The following is a 20,956-nucleotide window of genomic DNA, read 5'->3' on the forward strand; positions in this document are numbered from 1 at the left end:
ATACAGTGTAGTAAGAGCCCTTGTGTCATTTCCATGTTTACCATCTCTACAAAAAGTACAAAAGTTAGTCGGGTGTGGTGGCGTCTGCCTGTAGTCCCAGCCACTCAGGAGGCTGAGGCAGGAGGATGGTTTGAGCCCAGGAGTTGGAGGTTGCTGTGAGATATGATCACACTGCTGCACTCCAGCCTGAGCAACAGAATGAGACCCTGTCTAAAAATAAATAAATAAATAAATAATTGCTGTTTTCCAAGGTTATTAGCTCTTAGGTAAATACCTGCCCTCTCCCTATCCTTTTTTAATGTTTATTTTGGGCCTCTGGTATGAGTACCCTAGGGCTCTTCACAAAGATATTCTGGTACGTTGTTGGAAAAGGCAAGTCTGCTGTTGGGTGCTTTGCAGGAGTATTTTGTATCTAGAAGTATTTTTTCCTGAGATTTTCTCAGTTGCAGTTGTCTTGTTTCTTCATGGCAGCTGTCCTTTGTTTTGCACACAGAACAAGCTTGCTTTTCCTAATAAGTCCAAGACTGGTTCTCACCTGTGCCTTAAAACAGCAGCTCAGGTTACAGTGACTTCCCCTTGACCCCTAAGTCTCAGAGTAAACTTGTGACTCATGGACTGTTGGTGGAATTTGACCCCATTTCCACGTCTTCAAGGACATGTTTACTTTGAAATTCAGAGGTTTGTTTTGGTTAATTTGCTTTTGCATATGTGCTGGTTTTCTCTTAGTGCACTAGTTTTATATCTGTTTAGTTTCTATCTGCTTTCCAAAGGGCTTTTAATGTGTCTTTAGAGTACCGTTTTAGTGTTTTGTTTTTTTTAAGGAGAAAAAAATTGTGAGGGGGGAAATGGGGTTGCCTTTTGCTCCCAAAGCCTAAATGAATAGTCATTGCTTGTAATGCTGGTCTCCACTTGACGCTTCCTACTGCTTTAAGATGTGATGTATCCAGTACTGTGAGGGTAATGATCCTCATCCGCAGCGATATTCCGTAACAGGAGTATCTGTCATATTCATCGGGATTACCATGTTCATTGATTTGTGTCTGTAAATCTGCTGTTTCTACCCTTTAAATTTGATCTATAATTGGACCTCCTTAAATGGTTCAGATAAGGTAGTCTGTATTTTCTCAATGCAGTGTTGCTGTCAGCTTCTCCTTTTTCATTATACATTCAGCAGACTTGATAAAATCAGCAGGACACCTCATTTGAAACTGTTTAATCGCTGCCTTTTTCCTTTGCTAAACCATTGAGGTGGTCAAGCGATGTACACAAATCATTTTAAATAGAAAATATGGTTTTCTCTGTGACCCAGCTAAATAGATAGTGTTATGCAAAACAAGTTAAAAAGTAATAAATGCCAAAAAAATCTTCTAATTGGAGTAAAAAATTGTGGGCAACTCTATCCTCTCTCCAAAACTAGAGTATCCTGAAATATTGCCAGGACCCTGTAAAGACAAGATGATGATTTTCTAAAGATTCTCTGGTTTTTGAACAAAGCAAGTTTAAATTTTCAAATAGTGCTGAGCTGCCTTTTGCATCCACTCAAAGGGAGCCCATACTTATTTGTAATGCCTTTACATCGGGCTTTTGTAGGGATAAATTTGCTATCTGTTAATATCTATGCAGCATAACCTCTCAGCCATTTGCTGTTGAGATAATAAATTTTTGTTTCTTTGTCTGTCATTTTGTCTACTCAGCTGTTACTCTTCAAAGTACAAACTAAAAATAATAGCTCCAAATAAATGCCACATAATAAAGTGTTTTACAGTTGTAGCTGGAATAACCTGGTGGCTGCGGCTCGCAGTCCTATTACCATTGCTGGTGCGATAGTTTCTTCCCTGCGTGTCAAGGTGACTCTACCAGGGCCAGCTCATTAAAACAGTCTATTCTTTCTAACTGGCTTGGTATTTAGCGCTATACCCAGCAGCCTGCCAAGGCACAATATGGTGCACAAGACTCGCAGCATAGAGCATGTGAAATTATGTGGCATTCACTTTTTGAGAAAATACAGATAGATTCTCCATAACCTCATTTTCGTGCTTCAGCATTTTATGGTGAATAATTTACAATTATACCTGTCAGTGGTAGAAGTAGGGCCAGTTGCAGATACAGCCGAGATAGTGGTAAGTGTGACTCCAGGCTTTTGAAGAGCACTGTTTTTACCTGGTTTATGTGGCCCTATAGGATTAATATTTACACTGTACTTGAATGTGACACCAGGCGTGTTTTGCTGTTTTTGTTGCCCTGAGGTAAACTTGAGATGGAGAAGCTGGGAGTTGGTAAAATACACTTAAAGTGCATCTTTTTCTTACAGGTTCTGGCTCCTTGGCAGCAATGGCTGTGTTTGAAGATAAGTTTAGGCCAGATATGGAGGTATGTAAGTCCCTGCAGTTTTATTCTCTTTCACATATTTTTCCAGTTTTATGTTGAACATTTATAAATTGATTACCGATTCCTCCAAAGCTTGTGTGGCACTGTTGTTAGTTGGAATGTTCTTTGCCACAGATAGTTTATTTGCTGAGGAGACCGGTTACTTGGGAAAGCTTCCTTTTATAGTGGCCCTGCCGTGCCCCCCCTGGGGCTTGAGGATCCAGCAATATTCAGCTTTTTGCTCTGGGCTTTGGGCTGTCTAGGAATCTTCTTAGCTGTAAATGCTGCAGCAGTGTGGAATGTTGTGCGCTAAGCTTTCTGTGTCACGATATCTCAGAATGACAGGTTTTTCTGTTTTCTCACTGAGAATAGAGAAACTGTGTGTGTCTTTGCATGCCACAGAGACCTGACCTGAAAGTGGAGGCGGTTCTAAAAATCCCTATAGGTTTGTTCTGCATCCAGCAGAAGGTGGGGACAAGATCGTGTGTGGTGGCATCATCTCAGTGTTAGGTGTCTAGTGTCTCAAGTATATGTATAAGAGATTCTTTTACTATATTTTCTTTGTTGGGGGAGGTATCTTCTGAGTGACATTCCACTTAAGACTGCTTTAATGATAGATGTGCTCCCCCATTAAACAACCCTTCCACCCCTCAGAATCTCCAAGAACAAATCCACAGATCTTCCATTGTCACTTCTGAAGTATTGATATGCTTGGATGTTTCCTGGTTCCATGTTATTCCTCCTGTGTGCTTCATCCTGCGGCTAAACCAGCATGTAGGCACATACGTCCTAAAGGCAGCTTTCGTCGTTGTTGCTCTTGTCTTTTTGGTGGTTGTTAAAATTTTTTTTTTTGAGGTCTCTATCCAGGAGAAAGTGATTGTTAATTTTTTGATAGGAAGTATCAACTTCTTTTAACAATTAGTAGGGAGTTTATGAGTGGTTTATCCTATTTCTTAATATATAGGTTTCTGCTGTTTCTGACTTTGCAGTATTGTTTTGAAAGGTACAAAAGGAGATCTTTGGGGATTACTTTTTGACAGTGCTTTATGCCTAATCATCTTTGGAGAAGATCACATATAAAAAATATTTGTGCTTCCATCACCTCATTGTCATTGGAGCACCAAGCATCACTGGAGCTCTGAAGCTCTCTCTGCCCTTTAGGTTTGAGCCAAGTGCCTTGAAAGCCAGAGAACGTGGAGTTGTGGATACTGATCAGCCAGCACAAAGGTTTTCTACTGAAAACCGCTGTGCCCTTGGTACATGAGGATAGCACAAATAAGTATAATGACTTGGTCACTGAGCAAGATTTCTTCCCTTTCTTGGACATCTGCAGGAATTAAAACATAGCTTTTAGGGTAGGTGTTTTATACTAAAAACGATAGTGTCTTGCCCCAATTAGGAATACTAAACAGGTCCAAATACAAACTATAAATGAGATTAGGATTCTGTTCTCATTTCTCAGTGTGAAAATTTATTCCCATATCGGCGTTATTTTCTGTTTGGGCTTCTTAAATACATAGAGAAAAAAATAAGATGCACTAGGTCACTCAAAATGAAAAGAAAAAAAGTTCCCCAGTCCTCTAACTATAGGAGAGGAGTTTCCAAGGCCCCATAGATTCTGTTAGAGCCAACAAAGGTATGGGGAGAAGGATCCTGATTTTTGCTTAGAAAATCACCTCAGTAATGCCAAACCCTTCTATGACCCACATTAATCTTTTCAAATTTTCTTGAAAGCTTTGTTTATTTCCAATTGATTGGGACCTCCATATGTTAAAGAAAAATGAAAATTGCAGAAAAAGTTGAAAGTATGAGGTATATTAAAAATGACTTAACACTCTACTAAAATAATTTTATTTAGAGTTTGAGTTTAAATAAATGGTACAAAGACCATGAATTTAATATTAATGTGACTTTGGGAAGTAAAGAGAAATGTCAGCATCCCTTCAATAAAACTTCTGATGTTATCAGTGTGATGAATGTGTTTCTTAGATCAATTGTATCTATAACTCTTAGCACTTAATGTTCTACATGAGCTGTGAGACCTTGGAACAGGCTGAACAAATTCCCATTTTTGACTATTGTACAATTTTAGATAACTGGTTTTTATTCACTTGAGTTATTGAAATGTGATGCACACTAACAATTGGTGAAAAATCTCAATTATTGAGGTGAAGTTCGTACCTTCTGTAGTGGTTATGTGAGTTTAAAAGTAAACAGTAAAATAATAGCATAACAATTGCCAGTAGATAATATTTTAAAAATCTAAAGTGATGTTAATAGATATTATTAATAAAAAAAATTATTGTGAAGACCAAGCCATGAACTGTGCTGGCTGCACTGCTTTCTTTTGGTGAATACTAAATGATGTCATGTCAGTGGCAGGCTGAGACTGCCCCGCAAAGTTGAGAGGACAGTGTTTTAGCAACTTTGTTGTGAAAGAAAATTAAGGCAAGGTGTCATTTCTGGCTTTCATTTGCATAGAACTCTTGGAAACAAAGACCTTGGTTTAAACTTTTTGAACTTTTTATTTTCCTTTGTTCCAGGGAGACTTTCCTTCTCTCTCAAGAAGCCCTCCAAAACTTTCTTTCTTGCCTAGAGACTGCAGGGTTGGGTGACTGAGCGGGCCTGTATCCTTTTAGTGTGGGAAGGGCTTCTGGATGTGTCTCAAACAGAAATCCCGAGAGCAGTGCCACTGCCTCTCACATCCCCAGTGGGTTGCTGTGAGGGGGCAGCTTTAGGCAGTCATAATTAGGAATTGTTTGCTAAACAATAGTTTTTAGACCTGACTCATGAAACAAACTCTCAGCTTTATTGTTAAATAATAAATTACAGGAAGCCCAAGCTCTTGGTGGTTTTTTTTTTTTTTTTTCCCTTTTTTGAGCCATGGTCTTGCTTTGTCGCCCAGGCTGGAGTACAATGGCATCGTCATAGTTTATTGTAACCTCAAACTCCTGGGCTCCAGGGATCCTCCTGCCTCAGTCTCCCTGGTAACTGGGACCATAGGCATATGCCACCATGCCCGGCTGATTTTTGTATGTTTTGTAGAGATGAGGCCTCACTGTGTCGCTCAGGCTAGTCTCCAACTCCTGACCTCAAGTGATCCTCCCACCTTGGTCTCCCAAAGTGCTAGGATTACAGGTATGAGCCACTGCGCCTGGCCTTTATTTATTTATTTTTTTTTTAATTTACAAACCTGTGCCTTGGATAGTTAGTGCTGGGCCTGAACTGTAGTATTTATGGAATAAGAGTCCCACCATGCTTAAAACCTTTAATATGTTCTCATTGTCTCTAGCTGCATTGTCTGGTACGGTAGCTGCTAACTGCATGTGGCTCTCAGGTGCTTGAAATGTGGCACCTCAGTTGAGAGGGACTGTGAGTAGAAACATACATCAGGTTTCAAACACATAGTATAAAAATTTTCTTAAATATCTCAATTTTTATATCAATTACATATTGAAATGGTACTGTTTTAAGTATATTGGTTAAATAAAAAGATTAATACAGTTTCACCTATTTCTACTTTTTAAGATGTTGCTGCTAGAAAATTTATTGGACAGGGCTAAATCTAGCATCGTTTCTTGAACTTGTCATTTGTACTCTACATTTAAGGTTTCTGCCATATTTCAGGTGCCACCTTGTTCTATGCTTTTTTAGGAAATTTTCTTTATATTCATTTGTTGATAGATTGAGGTATAATTTTCATATAATGCAGAGATCTTAGGTGTTCAGCTCATTGAGTTTTGGCATTTGTAATTACCAGGTAACGTCACTCAGCCGAGATATGGAACCTTCCCTTTGCCTCCAGATTCCCCTCTCCAGTCACTTCCCTTCCCCTCCTTCCCACAGCCACTGCAGTTCACCTTCTTAATTTGAACTTACTTTTTAAATACAGTGTATATCTGAAATCCTGGGTTTGATGCGTTGGTTATATTTTTCTTCAAGACACATGAAAATGGGTGCATACCATTAATAGAAATAAAAATGTGTTCATGTATCACCATCATGTGTAATGTTCAAGTGGGATGAATATTACTTTGGGGAACATAGATCCACTTTGGCCGCTGTTATCTGCTCGCTCATCTTCTAACACGGTGTGTAGCTGCTTGACCTCACTCTCACTGCTGGTGTCTGCCAGCCCTCTTTGTACACACCTGTCCCATTGTTTTCTGGCTGTTTTCAGAGGCATGGCCCCCCACTTGCCAGGGAGAGAGGGAGCTCCTTGAGGGCAGGACCATGAAACCATCTCTGTTCTTCAGCCCCTGATGGTCATCATGTGTTTGTTGAGTTGAGACAGGATGTCCCTGAGCTAAAGCAAAATCTTGAGTCATCAAAAACCACGTGGGATATAGAGGGGGCTGCTTCTCTTCTTCCCATCTGGGAAGTGCTAAACATCTTTTCAAGGTAACAGGGGAAGATAACTAGTACACTTCTCAAATAATGTACAGTATTGGGGCAGAGTCAACCAAGCAAACACCCCGTTAAGTACATAGGCAAAATGAAGTGGGGCAAAGGGCAAATACTCATCGGGGAATTACAGGCCAAAAAAAGCAGAACAGTGAAACCCTGGGGTTCATAAATGCCCAAGAAAGGCCTCTGCTGTTTCAATCTTCTGTGCCAATGACTTGCTTCAAGTAAAAGCCCTTGGTTCAGAGTTTCAGAAAAACTGCCACCTAACCATGTGAGTTGAAGCCACTTTAAAAATCTTCAAAAAAAAATCTCACCCAGTTGTGGCCCAAACACTGCTTTGAGTGGGCTTGTAATGTTCATTTTCTTGTTTTTTCCCTTGCTGTGTTAGCCTGGAAGTTCTTCTAGGGCAGGGATTGTGTTTAGTCATTTCTGTTTCCTTACGCTTAGCATGGTAACTGAAACGTAGTAGGTATTCAGCCAGTATTTGTTGAATGGGTGGATAAAAAGGTATCAAAAGCAATTTTACTTAGTAGTTCTCAGATTAGTCCTCCCTTGAAACATTTTTATTACCTTTAGTGTTCATAGTACTCAGCTGTGGTAGAAATGAAGGCATAAAAAATTGTATTACTGGTGACAAATCTCATGCTTTATTTTTAATCAGCAAAGGTCCTTATTCAGACATTGTACCAAAGTATTAGCAGAATAGTGGATTTTGAAATGTGTAAGTTGACCTAATGACAAGGAGTCAAGTTATATGAGAGGTGTTTTTGGTGATGATGAATTGCATGGAACAGTCCCCAGTTCTCTATTGTTAAGGCCGGTGTAAGAATTCTGCTTCTGATCCTGGTGGTTCCACACAGGCTAGCCGGACAGGGAAGCCAGTGATAACCACACTGTGGCGGTTCAGTCTAGTTTCCAGTTAAGTACAAGGGATCAGATCAGAATACTTGGCAATATGGTATTAGTTTGGCAGGTATGTATCTTGAAAATTGCTAAAATAAAATACAGATTTTATTTTAGGGTGCGGGGAATTAAAGAAATGAATCAGATAACTTAGGTTAGTTTTCCTTCCATTCCATTTCTTTCTAAGAAGGAATGTTTTCTTTTGGCCCAGTGAGAAATTTAAACACATGAAGATTACAATTCATTAAAATGGGGAGAAGATTAATATTTAGTCTGTCAAGATCAATACTGTCCCCTCTTTGCACTAATTGTCAGAATATCGTGTGAGGGCTGCTGAAGGGTAGTGGTGTGCGGCAGGACCCTCACATCACAGGGAGATGATTGAAAGGGAAACTGTCCTGCACCCTCTGGTATCGACTTGCAAATTAGCATCTGGAATCTAATTAAACAAGCGTAATGAAAGTAGCAGCTGAATGCTGCTGGAAAAGACAATCAGCTTTTTTCCCCCTCTCTGATACATATTCTGTACTATTGAAGTTGGTCACCAAACACATCGTGTGAGCACAGTTTAAAAAAATTAGCATTTATTTGAAGAATAGAAACTGTTTTTCATTCTGTTATGCATTTGGCATGCTCTGGCGTCCCATGAGAGCCATGCCACAGCAGATAGTGCACAATATTTATAAATCCATGACAGGCAATAATAGCAACTTGAAAAATTCTTTTGCTAGAATCTCAAGTTGAGAGCTGCCAAAAGCTGGGAGGATCAGATCGGCAGTGGCAGCTGCTGTGCCCTACAGTTAGATTTCTAGACTTTGAAGATGCTCAACTTAAAGAAATGAAGACTGCAGGCTTAGCCAATTTTTGCAGGTTTCTAGAGCTCTGGCTCTCTGCCTTTTGAAGATGAGTTGCTGAAGCTTCTACCACTGCCTGAGGCGTGCTAACACCGGCAGGATCTTTTTCTCCCCCTAGTCTTAGTGTGTCTTCAGTTTTAAGTGGCACATACTTAGTCAGTGCCAACTGTGATGGTCCTTTCTCTGGTTGTGGTACCGAGGGATGAGCTCTTACCCTATACCCTTCAGAGAGAAGCTGCGAAGATAGATGGTGACGTATACAAGTGCCACTTCAGCCCTCTGATTTATGGAGTCATATTTCATCACTCGGCAAGTGTTGGCCTCTAGAGAAGCCGTTATAGATTGCTAAAGATGTGAGCAGCTCTCGCCCTAAAGGCTTGTGGTTACCTCACGAGCGTGATGCCAAACACCTAACTACGAAGGAAACAGAATTAATCTGTCATTGCAGGCAGCTATAGATCCACTTTAAATAATGAAAGAGTTGATACCAATATGGTGTTCTGACAGCAAATCTTAGAAGTAACTGTTTTTTAAAGTCCAATATTAGAAAGATGCCGACTTGCAGATTCATTTGTTCTTTGCAAATGGACGATAGTGTGAGAGATCTGCATTATTTTGATTAAAAAAAAATCTGTTTGGCACACGGAATGGTCCCAAAGGAAAACATAGAGTATGAGTTCAGTATGGTCAGATGGAAAAAGGCGCTGCTGGGGAGCCAGACAATTGGGCTGCGAGTCTGTTTCCACTGCCCTTATAGCAAGGCTCAGGGCAAGATGGGCTCCTCCCCTACAAGTGGGATCCAGACACCTACCTGCAGGCTGCTGTAGAATACCGTGCATGGTGACTCATACAGGATTGGCTCTAAAATATGGCAGCTACTTTTGTTTTTTAGTCATTCAGTAGTAGGATACAAACAGCACATAGCAACCACTAATGTGATTATTTGTGCTGGCATAAGGCTTGGTGGTTTATAGCATAATATAGATAGGATCCTTCTTTCCCATCTGAAAGCTTGATATTGGAGACAAGCCTAGGTAGTGGTCATGATGAATGGATGAAAACTGTTTAATACATAACATGGGCCATGGAAATATTTGCCTTTTTACTCTGGGGGGAAGGTATTGGAAACATAGTAATCGTAGTAGCTGGTGCTTGCTGCGCACTTATGTTATGCCAGGCTCTGACAGCTTTTTCTGCATTTTCTCATTTACTTTTCAACAATCCTGTGAGTTCGGTACTTTATCTCCATTTTGTAGAGAAGAAAATTGGGGTATAGGGAGGTCAAATGACTTGCCTGAGGTCACAGAGCTAGTCAGTGATGGAGTCGGGGTTTGAGCCCTGGTCAGTGTGTCTTTAGAGCCCTCTGGTACAGTCAGCCACTATGCTATTCTACCCCTTTATTTTTTATTTTTTTTTGAGGCAGAGTCTCACTTTGTTGCCCGGGCTAGAGTGAGTGCCGTGGCGTCAGCCTAGCTCACAGCAACCTCAAACTCCTGGGCTTAAGCAACCCTACTGCCTCAGCCTCCTGAGTAGCTGGGACTACAGGCATGTGCCACCATGCCCGGCTAATTTTTTCTATATATATTTTTAGTTGTCCAGATAATTTTTATTTCTATTTTCAGTAGAGATGGGGTCTCGCTCAGGCTGGTCTCAAACTCCTGACCTCGAGCGATCCACCCCCCTCGGCCTCCCAGAGTGCTAGGATTACAGGCGTGAGCCACCGCGCCCGGCCTCTACCCCTTTATTAAGCCTGTAACTCTTTGACAACATAGCAAGGAAGACATCTTATTCCAGGTGGGAAGAGGTGTGGGCTGCTTGGGCTGTTCCTTTTTTCTCAGGAGGTCTTGTGGAGACGACAGAAAGCCAAGCAAGTGTCAGAGGTGTGTAAAGCTCTTTGGTGAGCTCAGTGATTGGAAGAAACTCAGGAACAGAAAAGTGCAAGGAAGTCAGAGATAGAGATATTGGTAAATGTAAATAAATCACTTGGCTGTGGAAGATCCTTTTGTCTTCTCTTTGAATTATAGATTTATTTTTCATCTTTTAACTGTTCTCCATCCCAAATATCCTGATTGTTTTATTCCCTCAAAGTTTCCAAATATTATTTGCGAAAGCCGTTTTCTCTATGCAGCTGACGTACAGATGGCACAGCACTCTGCACATTTAGTAATGAGACCAAGAGTCTTTAAATATTGCTGAATGGCATTTGTCCATTTGAGTCAAATCATGAATAACTTGAACAAAAATAAAAAAAATAAGCAAGACTATCATATTTGAATAATGAGGTGCTCTTTTTTTCCCAACTGCCAAAACTTTTTAATCTTCGTCAACAATTGTTCTGTCCTCCGTCTTATTTAGGTTGCATCTGTGCGACTCTGGGCTCAGGAGCCCTGACAAGCGGCGTATGAATTCTGTATTCATTAGTGATCTTGATCCAAATGCCTCTGTCCCTGCCACGGGGGCTCAGGTGTGGAAGCTGCTGGCTAATCCCACCAGCTGACATTCAGAGGTTTAATGACTCCATGGGAAGGTGACCACTCGCTGGGAGGTTTGCTGGCGGAACCCACACAGCAGACAATGGAGATCAAGGAAGACTATCAGTGTTCAGCTGAAGCACCTTCCTGTGCAACTTGAACACCGTTGGCATCAAACAGAGTTTTAAGTAAATGCAGAATTCAGCAAAAAAAAAAAAAAAAAATCCGACCTTCAATAACTGTTATAAACAATGATTTAACTATCTGTATTGATGGTGTTTAAGACGGTTTTTCTTGTAGCAGTTTAATAGGTGTCAGCTTAATGAGCTGAACTTGACTTTTCCAGATTTTAGATTTTAAGGTTATGTTTGGTTGTTACATCTGTTTGGGTATCTTGTATGTCTGGGGGGAAATGTGTAGTCAGAGCCCAAATTCTTTCTTACTAAATACTTTTACGGTTTTATGCTGATCTTTGTTTATTATGATCCCTAGCTTTGAAAAAATTACTTTTAGAGTCTGAGTTTATTGATTGTGGCATGTCATTAGATGTTTGGACTGTTTTTTAAGCCCACTATTCTAAAAATGTTGGATGCCTTATTATTCAACAACAGCTTTATTGATACATAATTCACATCCATACAGTTCACCTATTTTAAGTGTATAATTCAGTGGTTTTTAGTATATTCACAACTATCACCACAATCAATTTTAGGATATTTTTATATCCTTCAAAAAACCCTCCAAAACTCTATACCTATTAGTGAGCTCACTCTCCATTTCCCCCCAACCTTTCCAGGACTAGGCAACAACTAATCTACTTTCTATCTCTATAAACTTGCCTATTCTGGACATTTCACATAAATACAATCATACAATATATAGTTTTTTGTGTCTGACTTCTTTCACTTAGCTAATATTTCCTCCATATTGTAGCATACATCAGTACTCTATTTCTTTTTTATGGTTGAATAATATTCCATTGTGTGGACATACCTCACTTTATTCCTTGGTTGTCATTCAGATTGTTTTCACTGTTTGTCTGTATTCATAATGCTGCTGTGAATATTCACATACAAGTTTTTGAGTGGGCGTATGTTGTGATTTTTCCTGGGAAGAGAAGGCCTAGGAGCAAGACTGCTGGGTCATGCAGTGATTCCATGTTTAGCCTTTTGTGGGACTGCCACACTTTCCCAGAGCATCTGCACCACTGGCAGTGTATGAAGTTTCTGATTTCCGTACATCCTTACCAACCAACACTTGTCATCTGTCGTTTTGATTATAGTCATCTGGTGGGTGTGTGTGAATTAGTATCTCATTTTGGTTTTGATGGATTCTTTATTGATTAAGAACTAGTACAACTATGGATATGTTTAGATGGAGCAATGAAACATTTGGCTGGCTTCTTTGTGCACTGGACTTGTGCAGTTTCTGTCATTTGCTTTTGGTCATAATTCCTGCATATTGGCTTAACCTGAAGCATTAGACATAGTAAATTGTGTCTTTATTGTTGGATCAGAAGATGTATTAATTTTCCCCAATAATTTTTTTCTCTGGCTTTATTTAACGTAAAACATTAGGTTTTAGAAATGTCAGAACCCTAAGATAGAATCGCTGGGACTCTTTATGGAATTATTCTTAGTAGTGATATCCAATGGCATTAACTAGTTAATTTTCTTTTCTTTTCGTTTTTTTTTTTGTTGTTGTTGTTGTTGTTTTGAGACAAAGTCTCGCTTTGTTGCCCTGGGTAGAGTGCAGTGGCATCACCATAGTTCACTGCAACCTCCAACTCCTGGGCTCAAGCAGTCCTCTTGCTGGGCTCAAGTGATCCTCTTGCCCTAGCCTCCCAAGTAGCTGGGACTATAGGAGTCACCACACGGGGCTAATTTTTCTATTTTTAGTAGAGACAGGGTCTTCTCTTGTTCAGGCTGGTCTCAAACTCCTGAGCTCAAGCAGTCCTCCCACCTCAGCCTCCCAGAGTGCTAGGATTACAGGTGTGAGCCACTGTGCCCGGCCTGACCAGTTAACTTTAGAAATGAACAGATACTGAAGTTGGCATTTAGGGTTCAGTGGATGATTTGGAGAATTACCCATTTGACCTTTGGAATAGATGATAATGAGAAAAACAGCATTGAAGGTGAAAGCTTCTCATCAGCATCAGATATTTTGAGTTGTCCCCCTTTTAAGAAGTGAGTTCATTCTCCTGAATTGGAACCCACTGGTGGCTGACTTTGGAGAGGCAGAGAGGGACTTCTTGAGTTGAGGTTACTCCCTTGAGTCTTGCTTTTTGCATTTTGTGGGATCTTACAGGGCAAATGGAAGTTTACTGTGGTCTTCCACCTGATGATTAAAGAGCAGGCTTTTGCTTCCTACCATACAGAGTTTGGAATTTCAGAAGTAATTGCTTGTGTCTCCATTTGATTCTGTGGGATTCATTAGTCTTCCTTGACTTAGAAATGAACACTTAAATGCCCATTCCTCTGTCCAAGTCTGTGTCTTCCTCTTAATCTGTATCTCCAGAGCCTGAGTTAATGGTGTGGCTGGTTATTATTTCCACCCTTGCCATTGTATTCTGCCTTTGATAAAAGTTGAAATCAAAAGTGAGATATTTCTGGGAAGGGGTGAAAGAAATTTTAGAAAGTATGTCTTATTCTTCCCATTTAGTCTCAGGAAATAAAAGGGGGTTAGATGGGAGGAGGCAGAGGAGGAGTGTATAGTTGAACAAAATCTCCATGAACTAGGAAAAGATTTCTCTTGGGGCCAGACCTCTGGAATTCAAGAATCAACAAATCTTAGGGAAGTGATCCTGTGTGAGGTTTTTGAAGGTCTCTATTTCCAATTCTTTGGGGAATAGTGAAGGATATTGACGAATGGTGTGTTGACCTAATTATTGATTTGTTGATTTTTCTCCCCAAAATCTTTCTTTGCTAAAAATTTTTCATGTCTTCTGCTGTGCTATGTAAACACTGAACTTCATATTCTTATATAACCAGTATGGAATTAATCAGACATTTACTGGGTGCCAACTGAATGCAAGGTGTGTTACACTTGGTGCTGTCAACCAGGGGTGGTATTCAAAGAGGCCATTCTGTATAGTGGTGGAGATTCCTTATATAGCTATTGGCAAAGTAGATTGAAAAGAACGGATCATTTTACTATGTAGTAGACAGGTAATTATTTATGATGCGTTTCTTTGGAGCAGGTGTTCCATCTGAAATGTTTTGGCTTTATGTATTTCCTATAGTTGTGAAAGGTGGGGGAAATTATACTGTGTAGGAGAAATATTTCACAAAGTATGCTGCTTGCTGCACCTGTGGCAAAAATCCAGCAGGCAAATGTAACTTCCTTGTAACCAGAGACTATTTAATCAGAGAGAGAGGCAAGAGCTAAGAATCAAGGTAGTGTTGAATCAGTGTTTGGAGACCTTCAATTGTACAGGTGGATTTAAAGGAAAGATATTATTGCTAATGAGATACTTTGCATCGTGATTTCAAAGAGAACATGGACTTCTTTACCCCTGTCTTTATCAAATTGAATTGCCCTTGCTAACTTGGGTCTCAGGTACATAACGTAAGGTACTAAAGATGCTCCTTTATCTAGGTTATCTTTTTCTGTTACTCAAGCCAAGCCAAGATTTGGAATGCCATAGCTCCTTGGGAAAAGAAATAAAAGAAGCTCCTTTATTATTCACTGATTTAATTTCATTTTAGAAATCTGGTAAAAATTTGGAATCATAACCACTAACTGAACAGTGGCTTTCAGAGGAGGAGGAGAAAACCCCCATGAATTTCACTGTCAGAAGTGGGGCTCTGTGTTAACAAATCTAAGAGGTCATCTGTGGTTAGAGTTTTGCAAGCTCTTGAACAATAGATATCTACTTTTCTTGCACATAGGTTAAAGAAATACAAAAAATGAAATATAAGACTGAGTGTTACTGGATTATAGCTTAGAATCTTATAAGTTTTGCCTTGGCAGGTAATTTGGCATAAATTGTTAATGTAAATTTGGGTTAGTGGTGAAGACATTATTTTAGTAAAAAAGATAAACTGCTGATTAATTCAGCATAGAACTCAATTACAAATTGAAAGTGTCTCTGCGGGACTCCTGGACCCTAAAGACAGCAGATGTTGAATTGATACTCCAGCATATTTCACAGTGGTATGAAATATTAACATGGTTTATTATACTTGTATGGTGTGCGATATCAGGAAGGGGGAGGCGGGGGCACGTGCGTGTGCAAGGCAGCCAGACACTGCACATTGGCCGGTACACACTGAAGTGTGATTAAGAATCTTAGGCAAGTTTTTTTTTCTTTCTTTTTCATTTTCTTTCTTTCTTTTTTTTTTTAAAATGAAATAGCTCTGTGGAAAAATTAAGTTTAAAATAACATTTGAAGCTAAGTGTTTAAATGTAGTACCCGTGTAGGTTTACATTAGACATGTAAATTAACATAAAATAAAAAATGGCAAACTTACTAACACAGGGCATTTAAGTGTTAAATGGGACTGCTGCCTGCAAGAATAGGGGGACTTGAAGGCTTGAGCTGTATTTCGCTGAGCTAATTGTCAGCTTTCATGGGCTAGGAAGTTTTAAATTGCTGCTGTACTGTTTTTGCCTTCTAATCTAAAACATATGGTAATTTAAAATACCCCTATATTTTACACAGGCAGGGGACACCCCCCCCTCGCAAAAACAAAAGCTTCACGGTTTTTATTTATCTGTTCCTGCTCAAAGGGGGAAAAGTCTGCAAATTTTACGTATCGGAAGATCTGAATAAACAGAACTGCCAATATTTAAAGGGTTTGGCAGTTCTTAAGAGGGATGAGAATAAAGCTGGTTTGATGAGCTGTTTCAAAGCCATTACTATTATGACCGGGGTTTTTTGTTTTCTGGGTGTTTTTTTGCATGACAGTCTGTATCAAGTGTAGGTTTTGCTAGCCAAAGTACAACAGTTCTAAAAATAGCCAGATGATTATGGTAGGAACGAATACATCCCGGATACCTTCGCTGTTATGAAGGCTTTACAAACAAAAACAAAAAGGTGCTCTTTATCAAAAACTCCTAAGGCACATCAAAATCGGCACAGGCACAAGGGCAGAGGGCGGGAGCGTCTGCACCTGCAGAATAGTGTCTGCGTTGCCGCTGGAGTCGCCAGTGAGGCCTCTGGGAGCTGTTGGTAGATGGTGGTCCTTCAGAGATGTGAAGGGTGGGCTGTGTTCCTTCCACCCAGCTTGTATTGATCAGGCTCTGTGCCTGCTTATGAGACATGGTCCCTTTCTTAGTGACTTTATAACCTAGTGGGGTGGACAGGCCCACCCACGGCTACTGTGGTGTGGAAAGTACGAGGACGGCACATCCAGCGGGGCAGTAGAGCTAAGGCAGACGAGGAACTGAGGATTCTGTCTGGGGGACAGAATCTCAGGCAGCCTCAAAGAGCATGTGACTCCTCAGTTGAATTTTTTTGTTTTGGGGTTTGAGCAAGTGTAGGACAGGGAGACTGAGGGGGAGGTGGGGAGAACATTCCAGATGAGGAGCACTGCATATACAGAAAGGCATGTGGGCTTCTGCTCTGACTTTCAGGTGTCTAATCCTGGAAGTCTGGACAGCTGGAAAATGTGACTCCAGACAGCATCCAAAGTTGTCTGGTGGTCATTTCCTGAGTCAGTGTGGCCTTTTAATTAGCATCCACTCTTGAGTGCGAGGTAAGGCCGGAGCTTAGCATCCCTGTCCCTGCATGTGAATGTTTAGCTTAGAAAGCTGCCACACTCCATTAGAGGTGGTTGTGTTTCGGCAGTGGGCGCAGGAGCTGGGTAGACTTCTCAAATGTCCTTTGAGATTTACGTTGCCATGTAATTGGGAGATGCTGGTACTGAGTGTGCTGTGCATGGCAGAATGTGAGATTACCTGCTGTAATGAGACCCCAGCAGCATACCCCAGGAAGGTAGTTAAAGTTTTAACCTTAACAGATAATGTTACTTTTGGGTTTCTCTGAGGTAATTTATACTACTCTCCCCTAACCCTGAAATTGTGCAGAAACCAAAAAATGATATGAAGTTGTACTAAATAGATATTTTAAAATTCCACTCGGTAGTACAGGGTTTTGAAAATATTTGCAGTGAATACTGTGCCTGTAGGTGTGGTCACACTCATAGTTGTTGTCAGCCTGTCATGATGTTGGAATGTAGTTTTTCTAAAATTGGAACCTCAGTGATAAGAGAATATTAGAAAGATTTAAAGGTTCATTAACGTTGATTCCTTGATCATACGTTGGCCTTTCAGCCAGTTAGTTGAATGGAATTGGGGTGACAGAGGAGTAAAGATAGAGTATGCGGGCACGGGCTTTGAAGAGGTTCAAGTTGAGAGAGGCCTTTGAAAGCCTCTCGTGTAACTCCTGTAGCCCTAGGTTTTAAAATATAAAACTCGTAAAATCGACTGAAGTCAGTAGGTACTTCACGGAATTGTTAAGAGGACCATGTTTGTAAATTGTTTGTCAGGTTTAACTAAAGTTTGCTCTCTTGTCCTCTGACTGACTCTGGCCCTGAAAATTTTTATTTTTGTTTTTTTTTTGAGACAGTCTCACTCTGTTGCCCGGGCTAGAGTGAGTGCCGTGGCGTCAGACTAGCTCACAGCAACCTCAAACTCCTGGGCTTAAGCGATCCTACTGCCTCAGTCTCCCAAGTAGCTGGGACTACAGGCATGCGCCACCATGCCCGACTAATTTTTTCTATATATATTTTTAGTTGTCCAGATAATTTTTGTTTCTATTTTTAGTAGAGACGGGGTCTCACTCAGGCTGGTCTCGAACTCCTGACCTTGAGCGATCCACCCGCCTCAGCCTCCCAGAGGGCTAGGATTACAGGCGTGAGCCACCGCGCCTGGCCTGGCCCTGAAACTTTTAAAGAAAATTAAAATACCCTTCCTTTTTGGGGTCAGTTTTAGTTAAGATTTATAGTAAACAAATGGCCTGGTGGGCAAATGAAGTTAAATGGTATCTTTTTTTATTGATATTACAGAGTGGTCAAAAAACAATTTGATTCTGTCTGCTGAGAGGTTTTATATACGTATTTAGGGAAACAGCCATTTGGATGTAGTAGTGATACGGTGAATTTGATGGGCTTTGCTGTGGAATTTGATGAGTGTAGATTCTGTGGTAGAGAAATTCATCAGGATGTTCTTAATTTTACCAGATGTAACAAGCCTGGGGAATGATGGGAATGGTAGAGTAGCATTACTTAAGCAGTGTATTTGCAACTGCGAAATAATTTTAGAGGTGAAATACTTTAAAAAGATGAACCCGTGAGGGATTTATCAGTTGCATCTAATTAAGGACTAGACAGGCATCATTAGTATTTTTGGAGACTAATGGTTTAGAGCTTTTGTTTTCTTGGGTGAAAAAAAACACGGACTTTGGAGTCAGACAAAGCTGTGTTGAATCTCAGACCTTCCTCCTGCTGGCCATATGCCTTTGGGGTAGTTACTTCCCCTCCTCTGAGTCTTGGTTTCCTGGATTTGTAAAATCCTGGATTTGAAAAATGGGGGTGAGGGGCCTTGGCAACTAAAGGCTTGTTCTGAAGAGTAGGTGGAGTCATGTACTTGTCACAGAGCCTGCACACAGTGTGTGTATGCTCTTTCTGCCTCCTTGTAGAATGTGATTTCTAGTGAAGAAGAAGAGTAAGTGAAAAGTGCTACTTAGGACACTCCTCACTGATATGGCAGTAAATTCTATACAGAAGATGCACATGTGAACAAAGATTTTATAGCATCATGTTGAATTTCATTTGCAGTATAACGGCTACTTTCATAATAGATTTGCTTGAACTGGGGGGTTGAAAAAACAAAGTACCAAGTTTTTAATATATCAGTTGCCTATCTCATTAATAGTTCTGGGCGAGTGAGGCTTTTGCCTTGACAGCCATGTCTGTGAACTTGAGGGAGAGGGTGGGATCAGATGAGGTTAGCGTTCATCGTGGGTTTCCTGCGAACCAGGCGCTGTGCTGGTGGTGTCTCCTGTGCACAGGACTTTGTTCAAGTTTAATCCTCAGGACCATCTGGGAGCTCGGTGGTTTTAGGTCCTCTTTTGCAGATGAGGAAATTGGGACATAAAAAATGTGGAGTGACTTTGCCACCAAGGGTATACTGTTAGTCACCAGACCGGATTATACCTGGATCTTCATTCTCTTAAATTCTTCACTCTGCCGAGACTTGCCTCCCCCTGACTGCCATGACCATAATCAATACAGTGAATATATATTCACTGGCCTCGGGCCCTGGAAGTTTGCTTATGCCCTTTCAGAACTTAGTAGCCCCCAGATCAGCTGCACTCCGTCATCTGTGCTTGGGCCTGTCCACTGCTCCCCCCTAGTTAAGCGTGCCTTGCACAGGGCCAGCCCTCGTGCCTGTGGGTCTCCCTTAGAGCTTCTCCTTGTTCCTTTGGCTCTCGCTCCCACAGTTAACCAACCCCTGCCACTCTTGCTGCCACACTCCAGAAGCCACACAGGCATGTTTCAGAGCTCCTGCCACCGATGAAATGGCATTCAGAAGTTGGTTCCAGCCTAGGATTCTCCCTGCTCCCCAGAATAACCTTAGTAGACTTTGACTGGCTCTACTTTATCTTGTCCCATTTTAGTGACACCCTACAGGGTGCCTACTGTAGAAGCTTACCAGTATCTAGAAAATATAATCAAGTTAATCATTGTCTTCTCATCAGCCCACCAGAAAAACAGCTATCAAGAAGTTACAAAAGGCCTTTGTGTGAAGACTGTGTTTGCCCATGACTGATGCTGGAAGTCCAGGTGGCACCCCCACTTCTCCCTCTCCTGCATGCCCACCTGACCACTGCTTCCTCCTTGCCCACATCATCATCACCGTCGTCACTCTGTTGGTGATCCTTCTCCCTGTCCCTGCCACCCTGCCACCATCTCTCGTAGGGAGTGTTGTTACATCTGCTGTCCTGTCTCCACCTTCAGCATGTCCTCCCACACTGCTTGCCAGTAGCAATGTCTAAAAGCACAAATCTAACTACGATCGTGCCATGCTTAACGACGGGGATACCTTCTGAGAAGTGTGTCATCAGGTGACGTGTGAACGTCGTAGAGTGCACTTACACAGACCTAGGTGGTACAGCCTCCTCCACACCGAGGCTGTACGGTACGGCCTGTTGCTCCTAAGCCACAAACCTGTACGGCATGGTAGGACGCCGAATACTGGAGGCAGCTGTCACACACTGGTAAACATTTGCATGTCTGAACATAGAAAAGGTGCAGTAAAAATATGATATAAAAGATTAAAAAAAAAAAAGGTACACCTGTATAGGGTGCTTACTGTGAACGGAGCTTACAGGACTAGAAGGTGCGCTAGGCGGGGCAGCGAGTGGTGAGCGAATGTGAAGGCCCAGGGCAGGCATCACTGGGCACACTGTGCACTTGGCTACACTAAAGTTATAAAAAGATGGTTTTCTTTCTTCACTAATAAATTAACCTTAGTTTGCTTTTTTTACTTCATAAACCTTTAAGTTTTTTTTTTTTTTAACTTTTTGACTCTTTTGTAATAATACTTAGGTTAAAATACAAACATCATACAGCTGTACCAAAATCTTCTTTTATATCCTTATTCTATAAGCTTGTTTTCTATTTGAGGATTTTATTTTTTACTTCTTGTTAAAGACTAAGACATACATTAGCCCAGGCATACGAAAGGTCAGGATCATCAGTGTCGCTGTCTTCCACCTCCACATCTCGTCCCTGGAAGGCCTTACAGTGTTGCTAGGCGATGGGAATTTTTCAGCTCCATATAGTCTTACGGGACCACTGATGTATACGTGGTCTGTTGTCGACCGAAACACCATGCAGTGTGTGACTACCTCATTCCTCAGCTTAAAATTTTCATGTCTTCCCACTGCATAGCATGACGGGCTGGCTCTCTGGCCTGTGGGCTTCTCATGCTCAGCCACACTGAACT

General features: G+C 41.1%; 1 protein-coding gene across 1 annotated transcript in view; it reads left to right on the plus strand.

Moving 5' to 3' along the window:
* PSMB7 (proteasome 20S subunit beta 7) overlaps window positions 1-20,956 on the plus strand; it is a 57,677-nt gene that overhangs the window by 25,184 nt on the left and 11,537 nt on the right. The window contains exon 6 of the mRNA XM_045563115.1: window positions 2,312-2,370. Coding sequence (XP_045419071.1) covers window positions 2,312-2,370 — 59 coding nt within the window. The remainder of the gene's footprint in view (window positions 1-2,311; window positions 2,371-20,956) is intronic.

The sequence above is a fragment of the Lemur catta genome, chromosome 10 (assembly GCF_020740605.2).
Source record: "Lemur catta isolate mLemCat1 chromosome 10, mLemCat1.pri, whole genome shotgun sequence".
NCBI lineage: Eukaryota > Metazoa > Chordata > Mammalia > Primates > Lemuridae > Lemur > Lemur catta.